General features: G+C 33.0%; 1 protein-coding gene across 7 annotated transcripts in view; it reads left to right on the top strand.

The window, feature by feature from the left end:
* LOC134250297 (receptor-type tyrosine-protein phosphatase kappa-like) overlaps window positions 1–12,690 on the top strand; it is a 127,097-nt gene extending 114,407 nt beyond the window's left edge. For 5 of the 7 annotated variants that reach the window (XM_062732649.1, XM_062732647.1, XM_062732648.1 and 2 more), the window contains 20 exons: window positions 1,690–1,896; window positions 3,377–4,936; window positions 5,054–5,153; window positions 5,272–5,369; window positions 5,475–5,722; window positions 5,825–5,912; window positions 6,000–6,076; window positions 6,253–6,289; window positions 6,400–6,500; window positions 6,586–6,702; window positions 7,420–7,568; window positions 8,405–8,540; window positions 9,888–10,037; window positions 10,307–10,406; window positions 10,730–10,794; window positions 11,029–11,160; window positions 11,343–11,471; window positions 11,769–11,923; window positions 12,191–12,326; window positions 12,488–12,690. In XM_062732649.1, the coding sequence (XP_062588633.1) occupies window positions 1,690–1,896; window positions 3,377–4,936; window positions 5,054–5,153; window positions 5,272–5,369; window positions 5,475–5,722; window positions 5,825–5,912; window positions 6,000–6,076; window positions 6,253–6,289; window positions 6,400–6,500; window positions 6,586–6,702; window positions 7,420–7,568; window positions 8,405–8,540; window positions 9,888–10,037; window positions 10,307–10,406; window positions 10,730–10,794; window positions 11,029–11,160; window positions 11,343–11,471; window positions 11,769–11,923; window positions 12,191–12,326; window positions 12,488–12,562 (3,860 nt within the window). In that variant the 3' untranslated portion in view covers window positions 12,563–12,690. The remainder of the gene's footprint in view (window positions 1–1,689; window positions 1,897–3,376; window positions 4,937–5,053; window positions 5,154–5,271; window positions 5,370–5,474; window positions 5,723–5,824; window positions 5,913–5,999; window positions 6,077–6,252; window positions 6,290–6,399; window positions 6,501–6,585; window positions 6,703–7,419; window positions 7,569–8,404; window positions 8,541–9,887; window positions 10,038–10,306; window positions 10,407–10,729; window positions 10,795–11,028; window positions 11,161–11,342; window positions 11,472–11,768; window positions 11,924–12,190; window positions 12,327–12,487) is intronic. The other 2 variants (XM_062732652.1, XM_062732646.1) reach the window with 1 other exon arrangement.
* The last annotated feature ends 1,952 nt before the right edge of the window (window positions 12,691–14,642 follow it).

The raw sequence follows: 14,642 nt of genomic DNA, 5'->3' as shown, positions 1-14,642 counted from the left end.
CCATACTTAAAATAAAGCTTTATAACCCTTTCAAAACACTTTTTATACGGCCCCTTATATATATATCGAAGTACAGAGTACGAGTCCGAGCTCGTGGCGCTCTTACAATGAAGCGCATTGAAGTGGTAAAATTTTCCGTTCGAATGGAACGTTTTGAGCTATCTTATGACACGCCCACTTCTTTAGAAATGGATAAAACGATCAATTTGTTTATTCGAATACCTGTAGAACAGGTTTTCCATAAATATAATAGCCAATCAAATTGACGGTCTAAATAAACACCGAGTAAACGCGTGTTCGACCGAAACATGTGTTGTGGTAACTATAAGAGACATGATAAGTTCAAAAATATGTTCATATTCGTTGCAATTTTATTTTACAGAAGCGGGGAGTCTCTAATTCTTTCTTCTAATTTTATTAAAGCTTGATTTCAGTGTAACTCATGTTGTTTGTCACGAAGAGTGGGGTGTCCTAAAACATTACGACGAATATTTCTTTCTCGTTTCTAAAAATATGGGCGTGTCATTATGTTATAATTGACTTCAAAACATGACTCAGAACGTTTCATCCAAACGGAAAATTTTACCACTTCATTGCGCTTCATTGTAGCTGGAAATGTCTATTAGCACCACTTAAAGCGTCACAGATAGTGACAGGACGTGAGATACAAACCGGCGTGATGTTTGTCCTGTACGATATCGGTCCCGATCATCACGATATGAAAGCCAGTTGAAGTGTAGGTCATATTGTAATGATAATAAGCAGATTTAGCGACAGTTCAGCTTAATTTTATAAACCATATGAAATTGTGACTGTTATGTATATACGGTTTTTGGCGTGAAAAGCAAACGATACGGTTGTATAAAATTTATATAACGGTACCTTAAGGTTTGAACACGGTCCCATAAAGGAACAGGCTTTTCACACCACGGACACTGTAACGGACAAGCATCGTAAGCTATCTTATTCCAACCCTTAATGATACCGTTGAAACAGGAACGTAGACGTCAAAACTCTTCCACTCAAAGTAATTGACGATTGAAATGATAGACACAAGTGAACAAAGAATTATAAGATCATTACGATTTTTCCGCTATTGAGTCCCCGATTTCAATGGTGACGCCAATCGTGATAGTGGGAACATAGTATATAGTTCTTAGGCCAGACTTCTGAGTAAATTGGCCCACAACGTGCTCAAACCTCATAAAAGTTAAAGGAGAATGAACATAGTTTAACTAAAAAAAACAGTATTTAAGACGGTTTATGTCAAATTGCTTGGCCTACAAAAACGAAAGCTACAAGGACTTTCAACATCTCTTGTTTAAAAGAAAGCTTTTCGCTTCCATAGGTCCTTTGCTGTTTTCTTTTTCTATTAAAGAAGGGCTTTGTTCAGTGCATTTATGAGATTGATCACTGTTTGGTACCTTCACCTCTGGTAATCGGTATATTGTAATGCAAAATTATTCTAAATTTTAATATAGTACTAACTAATCATTAATCAAACTCTAATATTAATGTATGTTCAATCAATAAAAAGGTCAGATTTTTTTTTAATTAACCAACAAAGAAGAATGAAGATTTTCAGATTGTTTCTGTTATTTTGTGAAGTTTTGAACTTTGGTCAGTTAGCTAATGTCTTCTGCTACTTTAAAATGCTTTTAAATAAACTTTTAGTGATACAATTTACAGCTAATAATGGAGCTCGTTATGAAGTATATGTGATTAACTCTACTGAGACCTCTCTGACAGTTGCTAACTTGTGTAGAACTTTCCTTTCAACACCAAGGAACCGTTTATATTATGATTTATCTTGTGATCAAATAATGACAGGAGATTCAGTAGTCATCAGGAAGGACGGTCAGGGAGGTTTATTGTTTTATGAAGTAAAAGTGTATGGTAAGTACAAGTGATTTGACTGCTGTGTACAAATACACTAGATACTAATTTTTTTAAAAAGAAAAATGCAATTTGGATTAAAGATAAATGCAGTAAAACTACACTTTAAATGATATTGTAAAAGGAATATCCTAAAATGTATTTCAGAAAGCGCAACAGCCTTTACGTATCAATTAAAATGCTTATCTTAAGGATACATGCACATAACACAAATAACAATTTGATGCATAGATTAATGTATATTTTTGACTGATTTTGAATGGAATTGACATGATTAATCAATTATCCCCAATATATAAAGAAATCGCAAGTTCTCCTTGGTGCTTTGATAGGCGACTTTGTATCATTTTCGATGTAATGCTATACACAACTTTGCACAGATTATTGACATTGTGACAAAATCGTATAATATTCACCCATTTTACCTGCAAAATATCATTCAGGTTACCTATTCGAATATTAATCTATGAGTTATATTTACAAAATAACCTTTATTGTTTTCTGCTCAGGTGAACAAGAATGCCCATGAGCTTCTGAATTTTTTTTCCCATTATTTCCCGATAATGTCAAGGAGCACACGTAGGTGTGACTGATCGCCAGGGGATGCTTATTCCTCCATGGCACATGATCCCACCTCTGATGTTTTGGAGGTCCGTGTTTGCTCTGCTCCTGTTTTGTATTGTTTTATGGACTTTTGATCTTGAATACTGTTCGTTATCTCCATATATTTCATTGAGTAAAATCCACCTGTGACTCTTTTGTTTAAGCAATCCATTATTTTTCAGAGTGAAGAGTTGCAAATTAGACTGAAAACAGGATTTGTTATGTTCATAATCCCTTTCCCGTGCCTCTACCGAGGAAAGACCTTGAAAAATATTTATCAAGTTCATTTTCATATACAGAAAACTATTGTTCTCATGGTAAGGATCGAACCCAGTTCCCTAATCCCTTACCTTTGGTGTCGGGTACTCTTTTTTATCTTTTATTTTTGATGTCGGGTACACAATTCACTGAGCTGTCGAAGTAGTTGAAACACAATGGCTAAGACTAACTTCAGTACACTTTTCTCGCCTTACTTTCTATAGTATATATAAACTGAATACTACTTATAAGTAATGTATATTTAAAGAGTATCATAAAATATTCTTTATTATATATTAACAAACATTAAATACAAGCAGTCAGAAGGGTGGATTTTACGCGGGTTAATGTACTCGTAGCACTCCATTCCTTAAAAGTAATGGGCCTCGGCCCCATTTCTTTTAAGGAATGGAGCGCTTCTCTAACATTACCCCTTACTTAGATACTATTGAGTCAAGATGAATAAAAAGTCATCAGAATAGAAACAAAGGTGTAAATATGTCGAATAGCACAAAGTGTACGATTTTAAAGTGAATGCGTTAAAACTCTACCACAAATTAAAGAAAGTGATTATTTTTACTCAGACATTACTTTCATAGTATGTATATATTATTTTCAGAATGTAGTCAGGGCACATACGGAAAATACTGTGACAGAAGATGTTCCAACTGCTTAGACACTCGATGTGACGGATTTACAGGAGTGTGTGTATCGGGTTGTAAATCTGGTTGGTATGGACAAAATTGTGACAGAGAATGTCCTTCTATTTGTATAAGTACTCCCTGTAATAGATATTCAGGTTGCACAGAATGCCCTGATGGCTTTAATGGATCCAGATGTGAAAAATGTATGGCTGGTACTTACGGTAAAAACTGTAGTTTAAAGTGTCTGAATTGTAATTCACTTTACTGTGACAATATCCTGGGATGTCAAGATTGTTATCCTGGTTTTTACGGCCCAAATTGTAACGTCTCCTGTCCAGAGAACTGCAAAAATGAAAACTGTTTGAAACTGTCTGGATACTGTAAGGATGGCTGTGAGGACGGATTTATGGGACCGAAATGCGAAACATCTTGCAGTAAAAATTGTGCCACTTGTATTTTAAATGATCAGTGTTCATCGTGTGTTGCGGGATTGTATGGTGTTCAGTGTGAATTAACATGTCCAGAATCATGTGGCGGGAAAAAGGCATGCGATAAGGATAAAGGCCGGTGTGATGAATGTGGTGCTGGAAGATATGGTGAAAATTGCACACAACTCTGCAGTAAAAATTGCATATCAGATATATGTCGAAGGGACGGGGAATGTATCGGTGGTTGTAAAGAAGGATGGCTAGGTCTGAATTGCAGCATGGAATGTTCCGAAAAATATTGTTCAGAATGTATTACATCTGGTTCAGGAGTTTTGTGTAACAAATGTGATGATGGTTACTATCTAGACACAGAAAAGAAGTGTCAGAGTTGTTCATCTAATTGCTTGTCCTGTGACGGTGAATCGAAATGTACTCGATGTAAACCCACGTTTACTGGAGATCTGTGCGAGGAATGTAGTAAAAATTGCATTAATAACTTGTGTAACATGGATGGGATTTGTACATACGGTTGCAATAATAGAAAGCATGGGGTAGGATGTTCTGAAGGATGCAGAGAAAACTGCGAACATTGTTATGATTACTACAACTGTACCGAGTGTTCACCTGGATATTTCGGACGATATTGTTGGTCTTGTATTCAAAACTGTTATATCTGTACTTCATCTTACGACTGTCTCTACTGCAAACCTGGATTGTATGGAAGTTCCTGTCAGTCCTATTGCCCTCAAGAGTGTTTAATTTGTAATGCTTCCGATTATTGTACCTCCTGTAGGGAAGGCTGGTCAGGCAGAACATGTCAATGTAATCTTAATTGTAATGATGAATGTGGAGACAATGGAAAATGTAAAGATGGATGTAAAAGTTCATTTTATGGTGAATATTGTATGGAATCCTGTCCTGTGGAAGATTGTCAAATATGTGATCAAATGTTTGGAAATTGTACAAAGTGTAAGGAAGGACTTTATGGAACGCAATGTGACATGGAATGTAGTATAACATGTGTTGGATCAGTTTGTGATATTGGTGGTGAATGTCTTCAAGGTTGTCAAGAAGGTTTTACTGGAGAAAACTGTGAAATGATTCAACGTGAGTAGCGCATTAGTATAATGCTTGTCCGAAAGTTAACTTCAAGATTGGGTTGATATTGCACAAACTAATATCGATATGCTACTCTTCAGGTAATAATTTTTCTTTTCTTTATAGAAAAAGAAGATGCTGCTGATACTCCAATGTACGTATTCGTCTTGGTAGGAGGAGTTCTTTTGTTCGCACTTGTTTTAATTGTTGCGATTGTCTTAAGAAGGTTAGTCTCTCTCTCTCTTTCTTTTTTTTTTCTCTCTCTCTCTTTCAAATTTTTACTTCAGTAGGATTATATAACTCTCGAATCAACAATTATATTGTTTTAAATTGTTAATATTCAGAAACTTGCGAGAAAAACAAAAAAGTATGTCGCCTCCTGTTGAAAATGATATAAGACTGACTGAGCATTTATACGAGGAGGATCGCATTTATGCCAATGGTAAATACTAATATAATCTTAGAATTGAAATTTTTAGGGTGTGTGTGTGTGTGTGTAATTGTAAGAAATTGTTTTAAATAGAATTAATTTAAAATGTAATTATAGAAAATCAACAGAACAACAGTCCAGAAGTTCAGACACGGTCGTTGTATTCAGAGGTCTCACCATACAACCTCCGTGGATCACAAGCATATCTAATCGAACTCGATCCTAATGACGTAGATGACGTCGAGGTACCAACACCTGCTGAGTCGGACTATTATAACGTGAAGATAACTCTTGTCCCTGTAGATCAACTTTGGGAAAAAGTTCAGGAAAAGAAATCCAGAGGAGAACTTAACAAGGAATTTGAGGTTATTTGTCGTGTCTTATATTAAGAGGATAAGTAAGCATTAAGAAAATACAATTTCCAACTTTAAATGCATCTTATCAAATTGTCTCATGCTTGTATATAGAGCATACCAAATGGTCTCTTAGAGTCATGCAAGGAGGCTTTGAAACCACAGAACAGATCTCGAAACAGATACAAGAAAATGTATCCTTGTAAGTCGACTTCTATCGATTTTCAGTTTGACAGTATAAAAATGGTATACACATCGATTATTTAATTAATATTTATTCTTTTTGTAGACGACTCAACCCGAGTAATTCTACAAGTGGAAAAGGGAACAGATAACACAGATTTTATCAACGCTTGTTTTGTGAACGTACGAACAAGAATCCTTTGTGGTTATATTTAAATTTATAGTAAAACAAACATTTAAGTTATTCTGAAATTTACATAAAAATGCATATGAAATATATTAGGTAATCAAACATCATTCTGATGTTCCCATTTTTATCAAATAATTGAGCTTTCATATAATTCTTAATTTTACTGTAGGGATTTGAAAAAGAAAGGGAATACATAGCTGCGCAGGGTATGGTTATGCAATTTGATATATCTTTTATTCCATCTATTCTAACTTTTTTTAAAAAAATCGTATTTATTATTTTGAGAAGTTTTCAATTATACATCTTTATTTTGTAGGTCCATTTACTCCAGAAACTGTTTATGATTTTTGGAGAATGATATGGCAGCAGAATTGCGGAAAAATTGTTATGCTTACGAATCTCGTGGAAAACGAAATAGTATGTATCTACTGAAATTCATCGAAGGTTTAGTACATTTTTAAATGTTCATGAAAGTTACCTTACATTGAAATCTTCATTGTAGATTAAATGTCAGAAGTATTGGCCAGACAAAGAAGAGTCATATGATCATTTTCGAGTCAAATTATTAAAGGAAGACATCACAGCTGACTACACTATTCGAGATTTTATTCTTTCAACGGTAAATTAGAGCCTAGATCTTGTACTTTCAATAAATTTCTTCTTAGTACAGTTCTCTGTTATCCTTGGACTTTCAGTAAGGCGTTTTATTCTCGACGTTTCGTAATTTCACCGCCTTCCATTTAATGTTGAAATATACATTCGGGCGTGACAGATAGTGGATTTTAGGAACCATGAAGCCAAACTAGATGGACCAGTGCTAGTTCACTGCAGGTAATGTCAACGAGTGTAGCGATGATCTAATAAAAGCCTTTTGTACGTCAAGTAGCTGGGCTTAAGTCGTTGCATCGTTGTCGACAACAATTTTAAGTTGCTAAGGTTTTTAATTTCTTAACCAATGAGAATCTATTCGCCATTTGAGAGATGTTAACTACTTAGGTTCGAGAAAATCAGGCCTTACTGAAAGTCCACAGTACTATATTTTGGACAAAATATTCATATAAAACATTTACTAGCATTTCCGTAAAGAAAGTAATTTCTGTTTTAATATTGTGAATTCTTCTTAAGGTAATAGCTAAAGATAGTTTGGAATAGAAAGTTATCTAAAAATTCTGAATTAAAACGAAAAGGTTTATTGATAAAAAATTCATTATATTGAAAATATGCCATCAAAATGTTTTTGAAGTAGATAATGCTATTAAAAGTCAGTCTTTTGAAGTAGACAAAGCTATTTAAATGGTAAAAAATGTCATGGTTTAAGGTGACATTTTCATCTTAGAACGGGAACACAAAGGTCTTGACGCAGTTCCATTTTACCGCATGGCCGGATAAGGGTGTCCCCCAAAATGTGACTTCGATAGTGGATTTTAGGAATAAAGTTGTCAGCCATGAAGCCAAACTAGGTGGACCAGTGCTAGTTCACTGCAGGTACTTTAGTTAGCCCCAAAGTGCAATTTAAAACTTAGTTTGTTTAGTTAGTTTACACTTTATAGTGTGTTTAAATTTTTAAATTATCATCATTACTGTTGTTCTTGGCCGGTATTTATATTATTCTTGTCATCATTTATATTAGGAAAGAAAATTGTTAGAAATAGATGCATATTGTGCAAGATATATCGAAGTTTAATAATAACATTTATTTTGTGGAAATTTGCTTAGCATAAGGTATGTACGTAGTATGTATTCTAAGCATTTACTGATACTATCTAGTCGTAATAATTATTGTTCTTTTTTTTCTTTATCTGTAGAAATATACCCGATCTGGCTGCAGATTTCATGTTTTTAATGTGATCTATTTCTCTAGACCCTTGTATACAATTCAAATTGAGCACACTGACATTTCGATGTCCTATAGTATATGACTAACTCCGGATAAGAATACTTCTTTTCCTTGTATTTAGCTAGGGGTTATTGTTTATCTACTAGAATTTCCAGACAGGAGTATTTTGATTTCTAATTACGTCCTTCATATACGGAAGGAAGGCCAAGAGTCACAGATAAAGCACATCATCTTCTGTCATCATTTTCTTGATACATATAAATTTAGAACGAGGTCAACTAAGTAACCGATGCATTTTGTTGAATTTATTGTAATTGGTTTTCCGACTTCTAATATTTATTCATTTGGGGTATATTAAGTAACCACACTTCCTACAACCTTCGAATTTTAGGAAGATCATTAATATTTAGAAAACAGCAATATATATTTTAACCAAAGAGGTAACATTAAAAAATACATAATGCGGTATTTTCACTATTTTTAGTGCAGGGGTTGGTCGCACTGGGACGTTTATGGCACTGGACTTTCTTATAAAACAGGGAGAGCGGGAAAGAAGTGTTGACGTCATCAATTGTGTGGCCCGGATGCGTCAACAAAGGGTGCATGTTGTACAAACAGTGGTAAATTATGAATCAACTGTTTTTCCATTTCAAATCGAAAAGAAAATATTCACAGGATGTCCTTACTGATTTTAGTGAAAAATTAAATCCAAGATGTATTTTTTAAAAATATTTTTTTTTAATTCAGAGAAAATTTTAAAGACAATTTTTCTATCAGTTTGCACGGTAAGCTAATTTTCTGTCGGAGTTATGCTGCTCAAGACACTAAAGATTCCTATGCCAAGCACTAATCGGACAGATACATTCTTCTTATGCCTTTAAATCACAAGCCGCCTTCTATTTTTAAAGCATCATTGCGTCTTTAACCATACACCTACTTTAATTTAAAAATATGAAAAATTCTCAATCTGTGCTTATTTGATAAATAATATATATATTTGAAACTTTGAAGCGGATAATATATACAATAAGGTTAACAGACATATATATTCTAGTTCGTATAGTGCTTTAAATAAGGCCAAGTTCATTTCAAGTTCATTTATTTCAAACACGCCAATATCAGTGGTGCATGTACATGAGGTACAGTCATAGTTACGAAAAATATAATTAGATTATCAATATCATGCAATAGCATAAATGAGAGGCATATACATATATGTGCAAAATATAACAATAAACATACAATAGGAGAGAAGAGAACAGTATGATGACATTTAAATAATGGAGTGACAGTGTCGTTTCTTATGATATGAACATACAAGGGTTTTTTGTTTCAAATTTAAAATCTGTAGCTGACAGAAAACATAAGCGTACTTGAGGTTTTACAAAATCTGGGATGTAAAATATTTTCCTGATGCTATTCAGTGTTTCATCTTTTCTTGAAAACGCTGTTTTCAAACTTTTACGTGTGTTTTTTTCAAAACATCAAGTGGTATAGTGGGATGACATAGTGTTTTTTCCTACTTTGATATTTATGTGCAGCAAATTTGCTTGTTGAACGGGGAAGTTGAGCTGAACAACTAACTACACTTAAAAGTTGTACAACAATATCCGATGATACACAACGTCTATTTAAGTGAGAGAAAAGTACAAATACTTATTGTAATTATAACTTCTTTGTTCTCAAGTACGAACGAACGACAAATCACTCATGGCCAGCTTTTTCACCACTTGATGATGGACAGACTGATTATTTAACTGCTTCATTTTACACTTATAAAATTTTATTTAGATGCTAGTATTTTGTTATGTGCAAAATATTATTATAAAAACTAGAACACTGATAATCAATAAAGCTAATAAAGATAGAAATATGTAAATTGCCACAAAAATCGGTCATTATTGAAGAATAATCTGCAATTGAAGAAGTTTTTGATTTTATTTTATTTCATGTCCCCTCATTTATAGGAGCAGTACGTATTCTTGCACGATGCCCTAATTGAAGGTCTAGCAGAAGGAAAAGGTGTTGTGACGGTCGTTGAGTTTCCTGAGTATTACAGTAGTTTGAAACAAATAAATCCTTCTACGAAAAAGAGTGGACTGTGGGAACAATTCCAGGTTGTAAAATAATATAGTTTTTGTGAAATGTCAAAGAATATTGATTTATTTAAACACTTAGATCTAACTTTCTGTTATTAACAATAAGACATATGTAAAGATCATGAGTGCTTTTCTGATTTTCCCCCTTTACCATCACATATGTATTACCATATATAGAATTATTTGATTTTTGAAACATCCTTTTTGGTGTGTGTTTTATGAATATATCTGAAATAATCATAAAGAGGGAACTTTTAATTGAATTCTTTATCAATATGGTAAATCAGGTCATCAACAAGTTATCGCCAGTTTTTGACGACAGAAGATTCCAGACGGCTAAACTTAAGGAGAATAGATGTAAAAATAGATATACCAACGTCCTTGCAAGTAGGTTCACTATACAATGTATAAGTGTATTTAAGATCGATTTGAAGATTTTTTTTTTTTACTTGGTAAAAATTAAATGTTTATTTATTGATAATTTGAAAGGTATTTAGGTTCATTGAGTCAAATTTTATCAACCAAAATATATATGGAAGGAAAACAAATATTGAGAAATAAGAAAAAAGTGGACAAAATGAAATACAGCATGAACATATTAATGTAAGGGAGACTATACACTAAAAGAAAATTTTAAAAAATATTTTAAAATATGATGTTATTGATATACTTATTTTGTAAAATTTTAACATGCCAAATTGTCATTGTAGGTGACGAGTATAGAATATTTATCTCAAGTGGGAACAATAATTATGTTAATGCAATACAAATACCGGTAACTTTCTTTTCATAAGTTTATTTTCTTTGAAAATCAAAAAATAATATTTCGTTCTACAATCCGATATTAATTAATTCAATTTTTTAATTAAATTATCATTTCATGGACAAAAAATACAATTTTCACTAAATAAATAATACAATTTAACAGGCTAAAACGTCAAAAAAGCACAATTTTAACTGCTTTATGATATTTGAAATAGAGATTCATTCAAACTGATTTTGAATTAAGGGCTACAAGCGCCGGAATTCATTTGCTCTCACACAAATGCCTCTGACCAACACTGTCCAGGATTTCTGGTTTCTTGTCCTCGAACAAGACGTGTCCACAATTGTCATGATGAATTCTTTCAAGAATGACAAGGTAAAAACAGGTCCAGATTCAAAGTGAAGTTTGTTGATGCAGATCTTAAGATAAGATTTTATATGCCTCTGATTGTTTTATATAATCGTTGTTCATCTGATTCTTTTTCCAAAATAATTTTTGATATGTCAAAAGTGTACAGTCAGCACTGCTCTGTGACGTATAATTGACTTGTTGATTAGAGTATGGGGATCTACTGGCCAGTGGATAAAGACGAAGTGACCTTTGGACCAATAACCGTAAAGCTTCTAGAGAGGGGGGCTGGGAATGCTCCCTATAGCGTTCTCAAAATGATGGTGTTAAATGTCAAGGTAACCCTGAGAACTGTATAACCATTTCTAAATCTCACTGTTATATGCATCTAAGCTTAAGGTTAAGAGGTACCCATATCATCCACATATCTTCCTATATCACTGAATAAAATTTAATGACATTTTCACAGATTCTTTATTATTATATGTCATTGAGCATCTCTTTTAAATTTTGATTTGACAATTTTTTGGGTCTCCCAACATAGACTTTTCCATTATAATAACATGGGAGGCAGGGGTATCATTTTGTGAGCTCAGTGCTTACAGTGATTCTAGTTTGCTTTGTATTTAATGTAGACTCAAGAGGAGAGAATTGTGAAACAGTTCCAGTGTAAGTTTTGGTCAGAAGATGCTGTCAGGCCTGAAAGACCCGAGCCAATGCTAGAGATGATTGAAGAAGTGAATGCATGGCAGAAAGAAGTCAATGACCCTGTTATTGTGGTTCACTGCATGTATGTTTCTTAATAAACTTACACAAATTATAAATCTTACTATTTGGTTGTTTAGTTAATCTGAAATGTTTTGAAAAAAGTTATCTATTTCTCAAATCAAATCAATACAATAATGAAGTATTTTGAAAAAAGCTAATAATTGAGGTGTTCTATTTCCTACAAAGTCTTATAAAAAACCTTATGATAATTTGTCCAATAAGTATGAAGAAGAACATAATTGTTCTTATACATAGAATTATAGTTCTGAACCTTAGAACTATACTTTAGGAATGGCGCAAAGAAAAGTGGTCTCTTTTGTACGGTTGCCACGATCATTGAGCGACTGCGAACTGAACAGGAAGTCGGAGTTGTGCAGACAGTGTTACAAATGAGAACCCGTCGCTCTCAGATTGTGCCCAGTCTGGTATGTTGTCAGTCTTCCAAATTTAATGAGTTACTTCATTTGAACCCGGGTACATTGAATTGATTTTTTTTTTAAAAAATATTCTTTTCGTCATTATTAATCTCTTCATGATCGAAATACGGTTCACTAATTTTAATTATTTTATATTAATTTCATTTTAGGAGCAGTTGGTTTTCTGTTATGATGCTGTGCAAGCCTACAGTGACATGTCCAATACCTATATGAATTTAACTTAAGGAACATTTTAAAATGCATAGTTTATTTGTACATAAATGTATTTTAATAATGCAGTGTAATGAGTGTATGTAGTTTATTTCATAAAAATTCTTGAAAAAGTTTTTTTTGATAAATTTTGAAATATTGAGAGACAGATGTATTATTTAAAAATGAATATATACTTTGAATTATTTGATTAGTGTATTATATAAATATTTATGCATGATATTTCCAAGTTATTGTCGTAAAAAATTATTTTCATGAATCGTGCATTTATCTTTAATTGATCATCTTTTCTGTTCATTTAGATTCTTTTCAAAACGGAAAAGTCAATTTCAACACTAGTTTTTTTATTTATTTTTGATAAATTTACCAATTCAGAAGCCCAGCTGATTTTTACCGATAATCACATAATTTTTTTTTGTGTGTATTTCATTAGATTAGTTTTTATTTGTATATTTCTTTAACAATAGTTTTTCATCTACAGAATAATTTATTTAAGGCATCGATTTTGTTAAAGGTATCGATTATTTCTTACTCCGTATAGTACTGAAGCCTTTTCTGTTAATTCTGAGGCAGCGCTAAATATTGATCGTAACTCGCTGTGTTCATATGGAGTAAACAGAAAAAAACATGGCGCTTGACAGACGTTTGTTTCCCTCGGTTGTCGTTACCATTGTAATTTTTCAGTTAATTGATGCATCAAAAAATTTGCAATTTTGCTCCTTTTTCGGCAACAGGGGACCGAAACCTCAGTCAAATTTAAGGAATTGTACTTGGTTTCAGTTAAATTCATGCTGTATGCAGGAAGAAATCGATGCTACTTTTGGGAAAGTGAAACCATTAATCGGAGCTTCTACAGCATGCCAAAGATATACGAACTACCTTATGTGTTATATATGCGCACCTTACCAAAACAGATTTTACATGTTTGAAAGGCTGACAGTGTGTGAGGAATTCTGTGACAACTGGTTTGAAGCTTGTGGATCGGCTATACTTAAAGGCGTCGTTATTAAGGATTTATATAACAACGGGAGAGCATTCTGCAAAGGACGATCGTTCGAGGTTGATTCCTTTGCAAATGAAAGGTGTTATAACTTCGACCGCAAATTGGACAAAACTAGCAGAGGGACTACATTATTGTTGGATGAGATGTTCAGTGTTTATGTATTTTTTGTATGGATTTTTTATAGTTTGGTTTTCTGAATGATTTCATTTGTTTTAACTCTAGATCCTTACACAACGAACTTTGTTAGGTTATGAATTCTAGCAATGTACAGCGAATGTTACGAGACTTTAAAAATATTTCATTTTGATGTATTAATTTTTCTATTATAAAATCATGTATGTTTAAACTGACTTGTCATTAATCTTAGAATCGTACTTCTTAAATTTTCTTTGAATACAAACATATCGATGTTCTTTTCCTAATTTTTTTAATGATCATCGCTACACACTTACTGTTAAGATATTTGTGAGAGAGGAGGAAGAATAATTTTAATTGATCTATGTCATTGTCGAATCTATGTACATGTTCTATAAAAATTATTGCATGAAATATGCAAAAACGAACAATAATCAAGCGCAGAAGTCCATTGTTATAATACAAATCTGGAGCCAAGTAAACACGGGCCTCTAAAACATCAGAGGTGGGATCAGTTGCCTTGTAAGAGTAAGCATACGTGTCCACCACTCACTCTCACCGTGTACTCCTTGCATTGATTAAGCAAACAGAAAAAATCCGCAGACAATCCATTGTGTAAATAACGGCCTCACAATTTGCGTGAAAAAAAAAACGTCAGTCAGTGTTGGACTAGATGATAGACTAGATATTTGCTAACATGATAATTGAATCGACCCAGAAAAATGCAAAATGGTGACTTTAAAGGAGACTGATGATAACCTTGTTTTATCCACTAGTTTGTCAATAGCCTGCTCGATTAAGAACAAGTTTCATCGTATATCATGCTCATGCATATTATATCAACCGGAAGAGATAACCTCTTTATTCAGATGATAAGGGTATAGCGGTATTGTTATATAAGTCATTTTTTTCTTGCAAATTATCTTATCTATCTATGAATATGTAAAATTTATGCT

The sequence above is a fragment of the Saccostrea cucullata genome, unplaced genomic scaffold (assembly GCF_032062105.1).
Source record: "Saccostrea cucullata isolate Sc308-1 unplaced genomic scaffold, CSIRO_AGI_Scuc_v1 ctg473, whole genome shotgun sequence".
NCBI classification, from domain to species: Eukaryota; Metazoa; Mollusca; class Bivalvia; order Ostreida; family Ostreidae; genus Saccostrea; species Saccostrea cuccullata.
This window is presented reverse-complemented; position numbering and strand designations above follow the sequence as displayed.